The 14,845-nt window shown below is 35.9% G+C and overlaps 1 protein-coding gene across 8 annotated transcripts in view; it reads right to left on the bottom strand.

Annotated features, from left to right (window-relative positions):
• Positions 1–14,845, bottom strand: part of LOC105499492 (erbb2 interacting protein) — a 151,218-nt gene that overhangs the window by 77,157 nt on the left and 59,216 nt on the right. For 7 of the 8 annotated variants that reach the window (XM_011772087.3, XM_011772088.3, XM_011772086.3 and 4 more), the window contains 3 exons: positions 14,789–14,836; positions 10,482–10,679; positions 8,466–8,583 (listed from right to left, as the gene is read on the bottom strand). In XM_011772087.3, the coding sequence (XP_011770389.1) occupies positions 8,466–8,583; positions 10,482–10,670 (307 nt within the window). In that variant the 5' untranslated portion in view covers positions 10,671–10,679; positions 14,789–14,836. The remainder of the gene's footprint in view (positions 1–8,465; positions 8,584–10,481; positions 10,680–14,788; positions 14,837–14,845) is intronic. The other variant, XM_011772084.3, reaches the window with a different exon arrangement.

Genomic DNA, 14,845 nt, shown 5'->3' on the forward strand with positions numbered 1-14,845 from the left:
GGATTTTCTCAAGTTAAAAGAACTGCTTTCTGCTTTGACCACAAACTTTCAATTCACTCTTCCTGGGCTTTTTAATTCAACTAAAGAGAAATTCCTTGGTTAACCTTGCTAGTATTGCCATATTAGACAGAAAGATCTGAGCTACTCTTTCTGGTTTCTCTGCCTTATAATCTCTGGCATTTTATTCAGTATGTTCATACAAGACAATTAATAGCTACACGTTTTTCTTTTATCTCCCCTCCCCACCAGCTTTCCCCATCCACCACTTTGACAGAATGTTTTAACCACATCATCCCAGTCTTCCCTACAAGAAAAGTCATTTGAATGCAACAGCAGATCATTTCTCTAATACTGGTTGCTATTTGCAACGGCTGGGATAGCACCTGAGAGAACTTTTTATAACTTTAAAAAGTGTACACGCACATGTATGTTTATTGCAGCACTATTTACAATAGCAAAAACTTAGAACCTACTCAAATGCCCATCAATGACAGACTGGATAAAGAAAATGTGGCACATAATACATCACAGAATACTATGCAGCCATAAAAAAGAAGGAGTTCATGTCCTTTGCCAGGACATGGATAAAGCTGGAAACCATCATCCTCACCAAACTAACACAGGAACAGAAAATCAAACACCGCATGTTCTTGCTCCTAAGTGGGAGGTGAACAATGAGAACACATGGACGCAGGGAGGTGAACGTCACACACTGGGGCCTGATGCGGAGTGAAGGGAAAGCAGAGGGATAGCATTAGGACAAATACCTAATGCATGTGAAGCTTAAAACCTAGATGACAGGTTGATAGGTGCAGCAAACCACCATCGCACGTGTATGTCTATGTAACCTGCACGTTCAGCACATGTATCCCAGAACTTAAAGTAAAATTAAATTAAATTAAAAGCATACAGTAAACACAACTCGAGAAAAGAAAGAGAAGAGCAAATTAAGACTCAGAACAAATTAACATTCCAGTTTTATCACAGACTGTAAAAGAAAAAACTGAATTTGTTGATAAATACAAATATTAAATCCCTTAAAATTACGTATTTCCTAGACTGATCCATTTCATGTGTTTAACAAGCTTACAGATGAACTAACAAATTTAGATTAAGTCCCCAGTGTAACAACCAGATCAATAAACAGAGAAGCAAAGAACAGGGGCCATTTCTTTTTATTCCTAAACCACGCTAACTTAACAAATGAAAAACACTGATAAGAACTACATAAAAAATCAGAAACTGGTCGGGCGTGGTGGCTCACGCCTGTAATCCCAGCACTTTGGGAGGCTGAGGTGGGCGGATCACGAGGTCAGGAGATCGAGACCATTCTAACACAGTGAAACCTTGTCTCTAATAAAAATACAAAAAATTAGCCGCACATGGTGGTGGGCATCTGTAAGTCCCAGCTACTGGGGAGGCTGAAGCAGGAGAATGGCGTGAACCTGGGAGGCGGGGCTTGCAGTGAGCCAAGATTGCACCACTGCACTCCAGCCTGTGCGACAGAGCGAGATTCTGTCTCAAAAAAAAAAAAAAAATCAGAAACTATGACAGCCTGAAAGTCAAAATCCTAAAAGCAAGTGCTTTTAAAGAAATACAGTTTGATGATAGGATGAATAACAAAGTATGCCACAAGTTTCCTGCCTCCTTCCAAACAGTGCACAACAGCTAATGAATCTGAAAACTGTACCTAGCATATTATGATAAACTTAAATATTAGACTGAAATGACATAAAAACCTTAAAGGGGAAAACACTAGAGCTTAAATATAAGTAAAACAGTAATAGCTTAAATTGTATTATTACATTTTAATAATTTCAAAATGTTACATTTGCTTAAATGTACTAACCTTTCTTTTAGGCAGTCTATTACCAAATCAAAAATGCAACAAAATTTGAATTTCTCACATCCAGCCACATCAACCTAATATGCATGCTAATATGCAACCTAATATTTGTGCTTTATTAATTTTCTTTTCAACACAATAGAGCTATACAAAAGCATACATATTAGGGTTGAATACTACAGGCTGATTAATATTAGCTCTCTAAAAGTAAAATGGGTTAAACATACCACTTACGACGAATATAAGATAAGGAATTAAAATAACTAGAATTTTTACTTGGCAAGGTAATTTCTGACACTATGATAGTCTCTTGTCTCCTTTCAGCTAGCCTTGTTATGAACAATGAAGTGAAGTTTCACTTAGACATCAAGACTAAGAGAAAATACAAGTAACAAGTAAAATGTAAGGGCCGGGCACAGTGGCTCAAGCCTGTAATCCCAGCACTTTGGGAGGCTGAGACCGGCAGATCACGAGGTCAGGAGATCGAGACCATCCTGGCTAACATAGTGAAACACCATCTCTACTAAAAATACAAAAAAATTCACCAAGGGTGGTGGCATGTGCCTGTAATACCAGCTACTTGGGAGGCTGAGGCAGGAGAATGGCGTGAACCCAGTAGACAGAGCTTGCAGTGAGCTGAGATCCGGCCACTGCACTCCAGCCTAGGCAACAGAGCGAGACTCTGTCTCAAAAAAAAAAAAAAAAAAAAAAAAAGTAAAATGCAAAAAACTGATTCTGCAAGTTAAATAATAGATGTGGCCCTTTCTATGTGAGGAATCATATAAAAATAACAGACCAATTTAATTTTTAGTCAAATAAACTAAGTCTTATTGGCAACAATAAGTAATAAGTAATGTCATTCCTCCTCGAGGTAGAACACTTAATTACTTATCCTAAATCTTTTGATCACATAAAGATTATCTCCAATGCCTCAAAAACACTCACAGGTTGAAATAATTGTTTAAAAGTTTTCAGTATAGTAGAAGCAACAACAAAATGCTAAACTAGAAAGGTAAAAGAGCTACTCTGCAGTCTAATAGGTTGCCATAACTCTACGACATGTAATTCTTTAAACAGTTATACAAAAGCCTAGGATATTAATTTAATGATGCTGTAGGGTTAGAACATAGCCATAATTCCACTATTCTCATTTTAGAGTAATAAACATGAGGTTAATCCATTTTCATGAAGCACATATGCAAGTATTTTCATTACTGAGCCAAGCAATATTTCTATACCATAAAGAATGTTAGCAAAGTTTACCCAATACATACAATTCCAAATGCATAAGATTTTAAATCAATACCCAAATTATCGAGTCCCTTTCCTTATACCTTAACAACTCCCATTTAAAAAGACCAGAAAGATACTCCTTTATGATGAAAAGGTAGATGTGATGACTTCTAAAGTGACAATAATTCTAGAATTCTGTAATACTCTGGATTAATTTATCTGTCAACATATGTAGAGATACTCCTTTAGGATGAAAAGGTAGACATGATGACAACTAAAGTGACAATAATCCTAGAATTCTATAATACTCTGGATTATCTGTCAACATCCGTAGAGATCTGATGGTAATCCAGTTCATTTACTTTGGAATGTATCAGGCACCACCAGGCACTATACTAAGTACTAGGGATGGAAACACAAATTTCACACTGCCCTCAAGGAAAAGTCTGAAATGGCAGACATTTAGCCTGAATAAAATAATGAGGGGAAAAGTCACACAAATCAAAAGCCAACTGATCTAAACTCTTCAAAAATGGAAACTTTCATGAAAATCATCAGCAAACTGTTCCTGATTTAAAAGCACCAGAGACACAACAACTATAGGCTTTACATGATCTTTAACTTGAGAGGAGGGATATGGAGAAGGGGCCTAAAGAGTTTAAAAGAGCATTATTAGGCAACAGGGGAAATATGATGTTAAATTTCTCGAGAGTGATAATGATGATGTGGTTATTCTGATTCCCCTGTTCTTAGGGGATGTATATTCAAACATTTAGGAGTGAAGACAAGATGCCTCCAACTTAAATTTAAATAAGCTTAGCAAAAAGACTTTTGCTGTTTTTATTTATTTATTTATTTATTTATTGAGACAGAGTCTCATTCTTGTCCCCCACGCTGGAGTGCAATGGCAAGATCTCGGCTCACTGCCACCTCTGCCTCCCAAGCTCAAGCAATTCTCCTGCCTCAGACTCCCGAGTAGCTGGGATCATAGGTGTATGCCACCACGCCTGGCTAATTTTTTCCATTTTTAGTAGAGACGGGGTTTCACCACATTCACCAGGCTAGTCACAAACTTCTGACCTCAGGTGATCTGCTCACCTTGGCCTCCCAAAATGCCGAGATTACAGGGGTGAGCCACTGCGCACAGCCAAAAAGACATTTTTTATAAGCAATGATACGCATATATCTTTTTCCTGAACATATTTAAATTCATATACATGAAAAAGAGAAGACAAAAGTAACAAAATGCTAACAACTGGTGAAGCCATGCACGTTCTTTTAGCTTTTACATAGGTTTCTTATTTGAGCACAATTTTTTTTTTTTTTTTTTTTTTTGAGACAGGGTCTTGCTCTATTTTCCAGGCTGGAGTGCCATGGCATGATTACGGCTTACCACAGTCTTGACTTCCCAGGCTCAAGCAATCCTCCCACAACAGCCTGAAGTAGTCGGAACCACAGGCACATGCCACCATGCGCAGCTAAGTTGATGATTTTTGGTAGAAACAAGGTTTTGCTATGTTGCCCAGGCTGGTCTCAAACTCCTGAGCTCAAGAGATCCTTCCACCTTGACCTCCCAAAGTGCTGGGATTACAGATGTGAGCCACTGGGCCTGGCCAAAAATTTTTAAGATAGCTAGATAAAAGGCAGGACACCACTATGAATGAATCCAATCTAAATAAAAATTAAACAATAAATTTATTAAAAATACAAATAGCCCTAAAGTTAAACAGCTCAATAACAAAAGGTAAAATAAAATACAGTACTATCTTTAAAGGTAAAGCTTATTAGTTATTGTGAACTGAAGGTCAGTACAGCACTAACCACTATAACCTTCACTTTAACCTAGAATTAATATAATAAATAAATCCTTAAAACAGATTTTATTCCTTAAAACAGAAGTCCTGATTTTATCATAATCCTATAAAACATACATTTTGATGACCTGCAACTAAAATAAATAGAATTTAATAAGTGGAGACATATATATATATATATATATATATTTTTTTTTTTTTTTTTTTTTTTTTTTTTTTTTGAGAGTCTTGCTGTGTCGCCCAAGCTAGAGTACAGTAGCACAATCTTGGCTCACTGTAACCTCCGCCTCCTGGGGTTCAAGTGATTCTCATGCCTCAGTCTCCCAACTAGCTAGGACTACAGGCACACACCACCACAACTGGCTAATTTTTGCATTTTTGGTAGAGACAGGGTTTCACCATGTTGGCCAGGCTGGTCTTGAACTCCTGACCTCAAGTGATCTGCCCACCTCAGCCTCCCAAAGCGCTGAGATTACAAGTGTGAGCCAACATAACTTTGTGTGTGTGTATGTGTGTGTGTGTGTGTGTGTGTGTGCAGACAGACCCCTGGTTAATTAGCTTGCCAAAGTTAACTGTTAATTATGAAAACAGGATGACTTCTAATAAGCCCTAAATGCTTCATAGTAAGTCCTAAAATTTAGGAAAACTTATAGGAGAAGGATTACTTCTGGATACTCATATCATTAGGACAAAGCTAAAAGCTGTGGAATATGATTACTACAAAACTGCTGGCACTGTTGCACTAACTTGGTGGGACTTGTTTATAAACTTTATTTCCCCAATTCTTATTAAGAAGTATTATATGACAGTATTTAGTGTTTGTGAAAGTCCTGTATCTGGTCAGACCATTTAAAATTTATCCTCGTGTGATTCTTTTTTGTAATTATAAAAGAAACACACGCTCATTCTAAAAATTTCAAGGGCTGATTTTTCTCTCCTTCTGAGGTAATAAGGACTTAACATTTTAGAATATATCTTCCATACTTAGTATCAAACTAAACATACTAAATAAGATACTTGGCCTTGTTAATAATTTCAACATATATAAAAATGTGATATATCATATTAACAAAATGAAGGAAAAAAAGCTCTCAAAGGATGCAGAAAAAGCATTTGACAAAATTCAATGTCCTTTCATAATAAACTCTCAACAAATCAGGTATAGACGGAAAGCACCTCAACACAATAAAGGCCATATGTGACAAATCCACAGCTCACATCATACTTAACAACGAAAAGTTAAAAGCTTTTCCTCTAAGATCTGGGACAAGGTAAGGATGCCTATTCCTGCCACTTCTTTTCAACGTTGTACTTAAGTCCTAACCAGAGAAAGAAATAAAAGGATTCCAAATTAGAATAGGAGAAACTGAAATGTCCCTATCTGCAGACAACATAACCTTATATATAGAAAACCCTAAAGACTCCAACCAAAATACTGGTAGAATTCAGTAAACTTGCAGGATACAAAAATCAACATACAAAAATCAGTAGCATTTTTATATACTAACAAACTATATGAAAAGGTTATTAAGAAAACAATCCCATTTATAATAGCTACCAAAAAAATAAAATACTTAGGAATAAATTTAATAAAATAGGTAAATGACATACACACTGAAAACTACAGAACATTCGATGAAAAAAATTGAAGCAGCACAATAAATGGAAAGAAATCTTGTGTTCAATGGACTTGAAAATTAATATTGTTAAAATGTCCATACTACCCAAAGTGGTCTACAGATTCAACCCAATCCCTACCAAAATTCCAATGACATTTTTCATAGACAAAGAAAAAAACAATCCTGCGATTCATATGGAGCCACAAAAGACTGAATACCCAAAGCAACGGTGAACAAAAAAAACTAAACTGCAGGCATCACACCTGACTTCAAAATATGCTACAAAGCAACCATAATCAAAGCAGCATGGTAATGACATGAATACAGACAGACCAATGGAATGAAATAGACAGTCCAAAAATAAATCCATGTATTTTGTCAATTATTTTTTGACAAGGGTGCCAAGAACACATACATAATGGGTAAAGGACAGTCTCTTCAATAAATAAAGGACAGTGTTGGGACAACTGGACATCCACATGCAGAATGAAATTAAACTCTTATCTTACACCATATAAAAAATCAACTCAAAATGGATTAAAGACTTAACTGTAACACCTGAAAGTATTAAAAAAAACCACTAGAAAAAAATATAGGAGAAAAGCTCCATGACATTCTAGAGCCTGGCAATGGGTTAAACAATGATTTTTTTTTAATATCACCCCAAAAGCACAGGCATAAAAAGCAAAAACAGACAAATGGGATCACACCACACAGAACAGCTCCTGTACAGCCAAAGAAACAACAGAGTGAAAAAACAGCCTATGGAGTGGGAGAAAATGTTTGCAAGCTATACATCTGAGAAGGGGTTAGTATTTAAAATATGTAAGAAACTGAAAAACCTCAATAACAAGAAAACAAGTAATCTGACTTAAAAATCAGCAAATGACCTGAATAGATGGTTTTCAACAAAAGACATACAAATGACCAACAGGTAAATGAAAAATGTTCAACATCATTAATCACCAGGGAAATGCAGATTAAATCTACAGTGAGATACGACCTCACACTTGTTAGAATGAGTAAAAAGACCAAAGATAAGTGCTGATGAGGAAGTTGAGAAAAGGGAATGCTTGCACACTGTTGGTGGGGATGTAAATTAGTATAGCCACTATGGAAAACAGTATGGAGGGTCCTCAAAATATTAGAACTACCACAAGATCCAGCAATCCCACTACTGGATATGTATCAAAGTGAATGAAATCAGTATGCTGAAGAAATATTTAAACTCCTATGTTCATTACAGCCCTATTCACAATAGCCAAGACAGGGAATCAACCTAAGTGTCCATCAATGGATGAATGAATAAAGAAAATATGATATACACAATGGAATACTATTCAGCCTTTAAAAAGAAGAAAATCCTGTTAATTTGCAGTAACATGGATAAACCTGGAGGACATTATGTTAAGTAAAACAAGCCAGGAACAGAAAAAAAAAAAAATACCACATAAGCTCACTTACATATGGCATCTTGCAGAGGCAGAGGCAGAGTAGCATGGTGGTTACCAGGGGCTGGGGATGGGGAAGCAGGGATGGAGGATTGGAATATGTTGTTCAAAGGATATAAAATTTCAGTTTGACAGGAGAAATAAGTACAAGAGATCTATCCTGCAACATGATGACCACAATTAAAAATGTAAAAACAAACCAAAAAAACCCCTTACATTTATTCTCCACGTGCTTTAAGCTATGACAGATTTTATGTATACATATTAAACAAATTCTAAGCCAAGGCTTTAACATTTAATTTTACTGTATTTGATACAAAACAGGTGGCAAAACTTGTAAAGTGGGGCAACTATCTTTACATGAAATTTTCTTAGATGAAGTTCATATTAATATATTAGATTTAACTTATTTTTATATTCTTATTTTTGAAAACTCAATAGAAATCTTAGTAATGAAACATGTTCCCAAGTGCAAAAAATTATGGGCAAAAAAACCCCTTACCATTCTTGCTGACATCCAGTTCCCTGAGATTAATAAGGTTTGCAATGGATGCTGGTAACGTTGTTAAATCATTGTCTGGCAAACTCAGTTTGTGTAAAGACTGACAGTTAAAAAGTTGCTATTGAAAAAAGGGAGGAAAGAATGTCAATTATATATATCTTTAACTATTTCATGAACTTTTATATATATAAATAATATCAGCCATATTAAAACTGAATGAGTTTTAACTTATACTAATACCAGGAAAGATGTCTCATTGTTCTCGTTACGCTATTATAGATATGAATACAACTGAACCATTCATATTAATTTATATCTTCATACTTCTACCTTAAGCAAAATGCACTTAGTGAGAGTAAGTATATAGCTGTATTCTCTGTTGAGTTAGTACAAAAAATAAGTGGCTATTAAATGTGATCAACTCTGGAGCTTGTCTTTCAAGCAATCTTATTCCAAAATGAAAGTCCTATTTAAGAAGAATATTCTTCTAAAAATGTAAAAGTGTTAGGTATGATAAGATATAAATGATTCAGTTATTTTCACTGTTGTAGCAAGACTTTCCCTTTCCAACAAAACCCCTAAACCAAGACTCTACTGGTGGTGATCAGAGGAGGAGACAAATTTTGGTCTGCCATATTCTCTAGAACTAGCTACGGAAGATAAACTGCCTGCTGAAGAACAACATATAAAGAAGAACAGTGAATTACCCTACCACAACCTAGGTTTCTAGTTCATAAATATGTGACCAACAACCTTTAATTTTTATCCATAGCCATATAAAGATTTCTCTGTAAGATAACCCCTAGGATAGCAGTGGCTTTCAAAATGTTCTTACCACCAGAAAAAAACCTGTTGTGTACCATCATCCAGTATGTATATACACACAAATCTAAAATATTTTCATGAAACAATGGCTATATACAACACACTCTATTTTCTAATTTTTATAATTAAGGCTGCAAGAGTAGATATGAGATGTTCATTAAATTTGAATTTCAGATAAACAAATAATTTTTTAGCACAAGTATATCCCACAATTACATGGAACACACTTACACTAACAAATTATTCCTTGTTTGTTTGAAAATTCTAATTTAAGTGTCCTATATTTCCTAATTCTCACAGTCCAAATTTATGGTTCTTTTTTCAAAATGCTACCCACACATACGAAATTGATTTTATGAGCTACCAATGGGTCTCTACACAGTTTTAAAAACACTGCTGTTTGGGTGGCAAAATTATAGCAATTTAATTGGTATAGGATAATAAAAGGAGAAATTGATATAGGATAATAAGAGACTGGGATTTAAGAAGAAAAAGTACACTGAAAAAAGTTTGGTGAAAAAAAAACAAGGTGATAACTTGAGAAGGTGTTTCATGACAACAAACTAACTTTCTCCTTTTAGTTGTTACTAGACTTCAGAAATTTAAGTCCTCCAAAACCTTTTCAAACAAATTATAAATGGAGGAAAACAATAACTGTATGAACTCAAAAAAAGCTATTTAACAATAAAATTATGATATGGTAAAAGGACAATTACCCTCAATTATAACAATGCACATTAACGTCTTATGAAAAGTCGAAAAAGACAGCATTAATTTCAATTATTGGTCTAGTCAAATCTACTGACTCCAGAAATTATTTAGTCTCATTATTTACCTTAATGTCTACAATCCAACTAAAATTAAATACAAAATTTTACGTTATCTGCACAAGTATAAAAGCAATTAACTTGAAGAAATACAAGTTTAAAAATCGACTTTTAAAAATGTGAATTGTGCTGCATACTCTAAGATACAATTAAACCAAAAAATTCAAACACCACACACACATATTGGCAACTTTATAGCAATATTAGGAATATCATATTTCTAGGTATAAAATAAGATACAATTAAACCAAAAAATTCAAACACCACACAAACATATTGGCAACTTTATAGCAATATTAGGAATATCATATTTCTAGGTATAAAAATAACCAAAGGTAATTCTTGAAAGAAAGTATTAGCATACCTTTGGAAGCTCTTCAATCTGATTAGCATCTAAATAGAGCTCCTCCAAGGTTTTTTCAAAAGTAAAAATCTCTTTCGGAACTTGTTCTAAGCTGCAGTGAGAATAATCAAGAGTAGTGACAGTCTCCTCTTCCCCTCGTAGACAGCGACATGGTACCAACCGCACAAACAAACTTCGTTTTGTAGTCATTTTTAGACGCTGCAATATTCGAATAAAAAGAAATTAAAAACATACATATTACAATGGTTTTTCAGAACAAATCATTCCCATTTATCGCAATTCATATGTCACAGATAAACACTTCTCCCGCCACTATACAAGCACAATGGAACCCATTTAACATTGCTTTAATACCCACATTTATAGCTACTGGATTTCAAATTAAACTCAAGCTCTATAGTACTTCACAAAACAATCCATGAAGTAGCCATTTACATGCTTCTTCAAAAACTGTGCTTTGAGGCCGGGCGCAGTGGCTCACGCCTGTAATCCCAGCACCTGGGAAAGCTGAGGCAGGCAGAACACAGCTCAGAAGATCGAGACCATCCCGGCTAACACGGTGAAACCCTATCTCTACTAAAAATACAAAAAATTAGCTGGGCAAGGTGGTGGGCGCCTGTAGTCCCAGCTACTCGGGAGGCTGAGGCAGGAGAATGGTGTGAACCCAGGAGGCGGACCTTGTAGTAAGCTGAGATCATGCTACCGCACTCCAGCCTGGGCAACAAAACAAGACTCCATCTCAAAAAAACAAACAAACAAAACTGTGCTTTGAGTCTGCTTCTTAGTTCTCAACAAAAAAAACTCTAATAAGACAAAGATTTTTTATTTAATTTTACTTAATTTCTGACTCTAAGAGTTCTACGTGTCTTCATTAAGGACTTGATTAAGTGCAGTTTTGAGTAGGGAGTGGGAATGCAAAGATATTTTCAGGTCTTCTTAAACAGCCATCAGGGATCAATCACCCTATAACCTTCCCATGAAAAGTCAAAGTTTCCACATGAAAATTCCCACCTACTCCAAGTATATTTTGTTTAAATTAAATATGGGCCCTATAGTTTTTCTAAAGAACTTACATGTCTGAAATGTGTTTAAGGTTACACACTGGTGCAAAACTTGCTTAAATAAATAACAGATTTCAAATTAATTGAGGGAAAAGGCCAATTCTGAATTAGTGAACATTCTCAGGGCCAACTTTATTAAGTACACAATGTATATACATAGGTTAATTCTAACTACGCTAAGATTATATTAGCAAAGTAAGATTATATTTGCACAAGTAATAAAGCAATTAACTTGAAGAAATAAAAGTTTAAAAATCAACTTTTAAAAATTTGAATTGTGCCTCATACTCTAAGATAAAATTAAACCAAAAAATTCAAACACCACACAAATACACTGGCAACTTTATAGCAATATTAGGAGTAAATAAAATAAATAAAAATGATAATTAGTGTTATCAATTCTTTCTATGTAAAACAATCTATTCTTGCTGTAGTCAGAAGATTCCATTAGAGTATTAGACTACCTCTAACCAGGACCAAGACTAGGTTAAGGCCAGTGAGGCCTCAGGCACAAAATATAAGGAGGTATCAAAAAATTCAGTAATCAAGATAAATACAATATCTTAATATAACGTTTTAAAAATACAGATTACTGAAAAAGAATCCATGTATAAACAAAATGTCCAATGTTAAAACAAAAACGGGATCTGGTATTAGCGATTTTTCCTTTTGCCTCAAGCTGTAACAGGGATCTGCAAGGCACTGCTTCTAATTCTTCTACTTCATATTATACGGTATTTTAAAAGTGACAAAGAGTAAGATATGTATTTCCCTTGCAATCTTTTTAAAAAATTGGCTATTCTAGGCCGGGCGCAGTGGCTCACACGTGTAATCCTAACACTTTGGGAGACCAAGGCAGGCGGATCACTTGAGGTCAGGAGTTTGAAACCAGCCTGGCCAACATGGCGAAACCCCATCTTTACACAAAAAAATTAGCCGGGCGTGGTGGCACATGCCTGTAATCCCAGCTAGGGAGGCTGAGGCAGGATAACTGCTTGAACCCGGGAGGCGGAGGCTGCAGTGAGCCGAGATGGTGCCACTGCACTCCAGCGCAAGCAACACAAGACTCCGCTGCAAAAAAAAATAAATAAATAAAAATTTTTTTTTTAACTATACTTAATCACTCTATACCAGGCACTGTGCTAAGTTCTTTAGATAAACTATATGCAGACTCTCATTTCATTGTCACTACAACTTTCTTTTTTTTTTTTTTTTTTGAGACAGAGTCTCGCTTTGTCGCCCAGGCTGGAGTGCAGTGGCCGGATCTCGGCTCACTACAAGCTCCGCCTCCCGGGTTCACGTCATTCTCCTGCCTCAGCCTCCTGAGTAGCTGGGATTACAGGAGCCTGCCACCACGCCCGGCTAATTTTTTTGTATTTTTAGTAGACGGGGTTTCACCGCGTTAGCCAGGATAGTCTCAATCTCCTGACCTCGTGATTCGCCCGTCTTGGCCTCCCAAAGTGCTGGGATTATAAGCGTGAGCCACCGCGCCCAGCCTACTTACTCAATCACTCCATACCAGGCACTGTGCTAAGTTCTTTAAATAAACTATATGCAGACTCTCATTTCATCGTCACTACAACTTTCTAAGATATGTACTGTTATCTGCATTTTTCCATGAAAAAATTGAGTCTGTGCTCTTCCATACCATAATAATACATACTTGAAAGAAGGTTCTTTTTTTTTTTTTTTTTTTTTTTTTGAGACGGAGTCTCACTCTGTCGCCCAGGCTGGAGTGCAGTAGCCGGATCTCAGCTCACTGCAAGCTCCCAAGTATCAGTAAATCTTCGCTACATACTCCTCCTTCAGAATTTAAAAAAAGAAACTAAGATGTCAAACATTAAATGTTTCCATCTAAAATCTTTGTCAACAAATAAATATCCATAAAAGTTTACTACTTAGTAACAATCTGTTTATATTAAGGCATATTTTATCAATAAGAACAGTTCATCTAATAAGAAGATTTTAATTGCCAGAAGAGAATTTAGATTTTTACCTATGTACTTGAGATCATTTAAAAAATTCCAAAAATGAATACAAAATTTCTTGTTCTAAACATTTTAATACAACTGATACTGAGTTAGGAGGACACTTAAGAATGGGAAAGAATTCTATCTGCTAGGTCCAGTATGGTAGCCACTAGACACATGTGGCTATTTAAACTTCTTATTAAAAGCTAAATCAAATAAAATTTAAAATTCAGTTTATTAGTCACACGTTTAAATGCTTAATGGCCACTGGACCATACTGGGTCCAAATATATAAAGATAACATATAAAGATGTAGGGCACTTGAGGTATAAGGCAATTTATAGGGTCAAGTAATTGTTAATGGAGATATAACAATTTCCAAGTTTTTTTCTGTAGAGCTAATCATGTTGCAGACAGACAAACAGAAATTGTAGAACTTCTCTGAAAGGAGAACTAACTCAGAAAAGGAGGATTAGATGTTGGGGTCTAGGAAGCTAAATAGAGCTTACGTCTCAAAGGAAAACTTTCTGTGAATAGAGACTACAAAGAGAGCAATTTAGACCTCAGATCAAATTCAGTGGGCCTGGTGCCAATATAAAAATGAGCGCCAAATCTAGATAGGCCTGCAAGTGCAAGTGGTATAGACTAAGAACTGCTGACTGATAAGAAAGGTTGAAAACCTTAATTCTTGAGGGCAGAGGAGGAAAGTAACCTATGAAAGAGAAGTAAATGAGTAACAGTACCCAGAGACTGATTCTCCTTTACAGAGTAACACAAGGAAGTAATCCAAAAGGAAGAAAGCCTAGCCTGATCGGAACTGAATTGATCAACATGGGAACTGCTAATTAGAATTTCAGGTATGTCATAAGGAAGAGCCACTTTATAAATCAGAAGTAATACTGTAGATATAAGAATCTTCTAATCACAATGGAGAAGAAAGTGTCGACCCAGAATAATAAGCTTTTTTTTTTTTTGGCAACAGGGTCACACTCTGTCACCCAGACTGGAGTGCAGTGGTGTGATCTTGGCTCACTGCAGCCTCGATCTCCCAGGCTCAAGCGATCCTCCCACCTCAGCCTCCCAAGGGTACTACCATGCCACCAGCCACCACACCCAGCTAATTTTTGTAATTTCTACAGAGATGGGGGTTTCGCCATGTTGCCCAGGCTGGTCTCAAACTCCTGCACTGACCTCCCAAAAGTGCTGAGATTAGAGGCGTGTGTCACTGTAACTGGCTGCTGAAAACTTTCTACTAAAAGAAATTGAAGTTACTTACCACCGGGTTGAATTTATCTCCCTGATGTTTCTTAATTGAGCCAACATTCTATGGAAA

This window comes from Macaca nemestrina, chromosome 6 (genome assembly GCF_043159975.1).
Source record: "Macaca nemestrina isolate mMacNem1 chromosome 6, mMacNem.hap1, whole genome shotgun sequence".
In the NCBI taxonomy this organism is placed as follows: domain Eukaryota; kingdom Metazoa; phylum Chordata; class Mammalia; order Primates; family Cercopithecidae; genus Macaca; species Macaca nemestrina.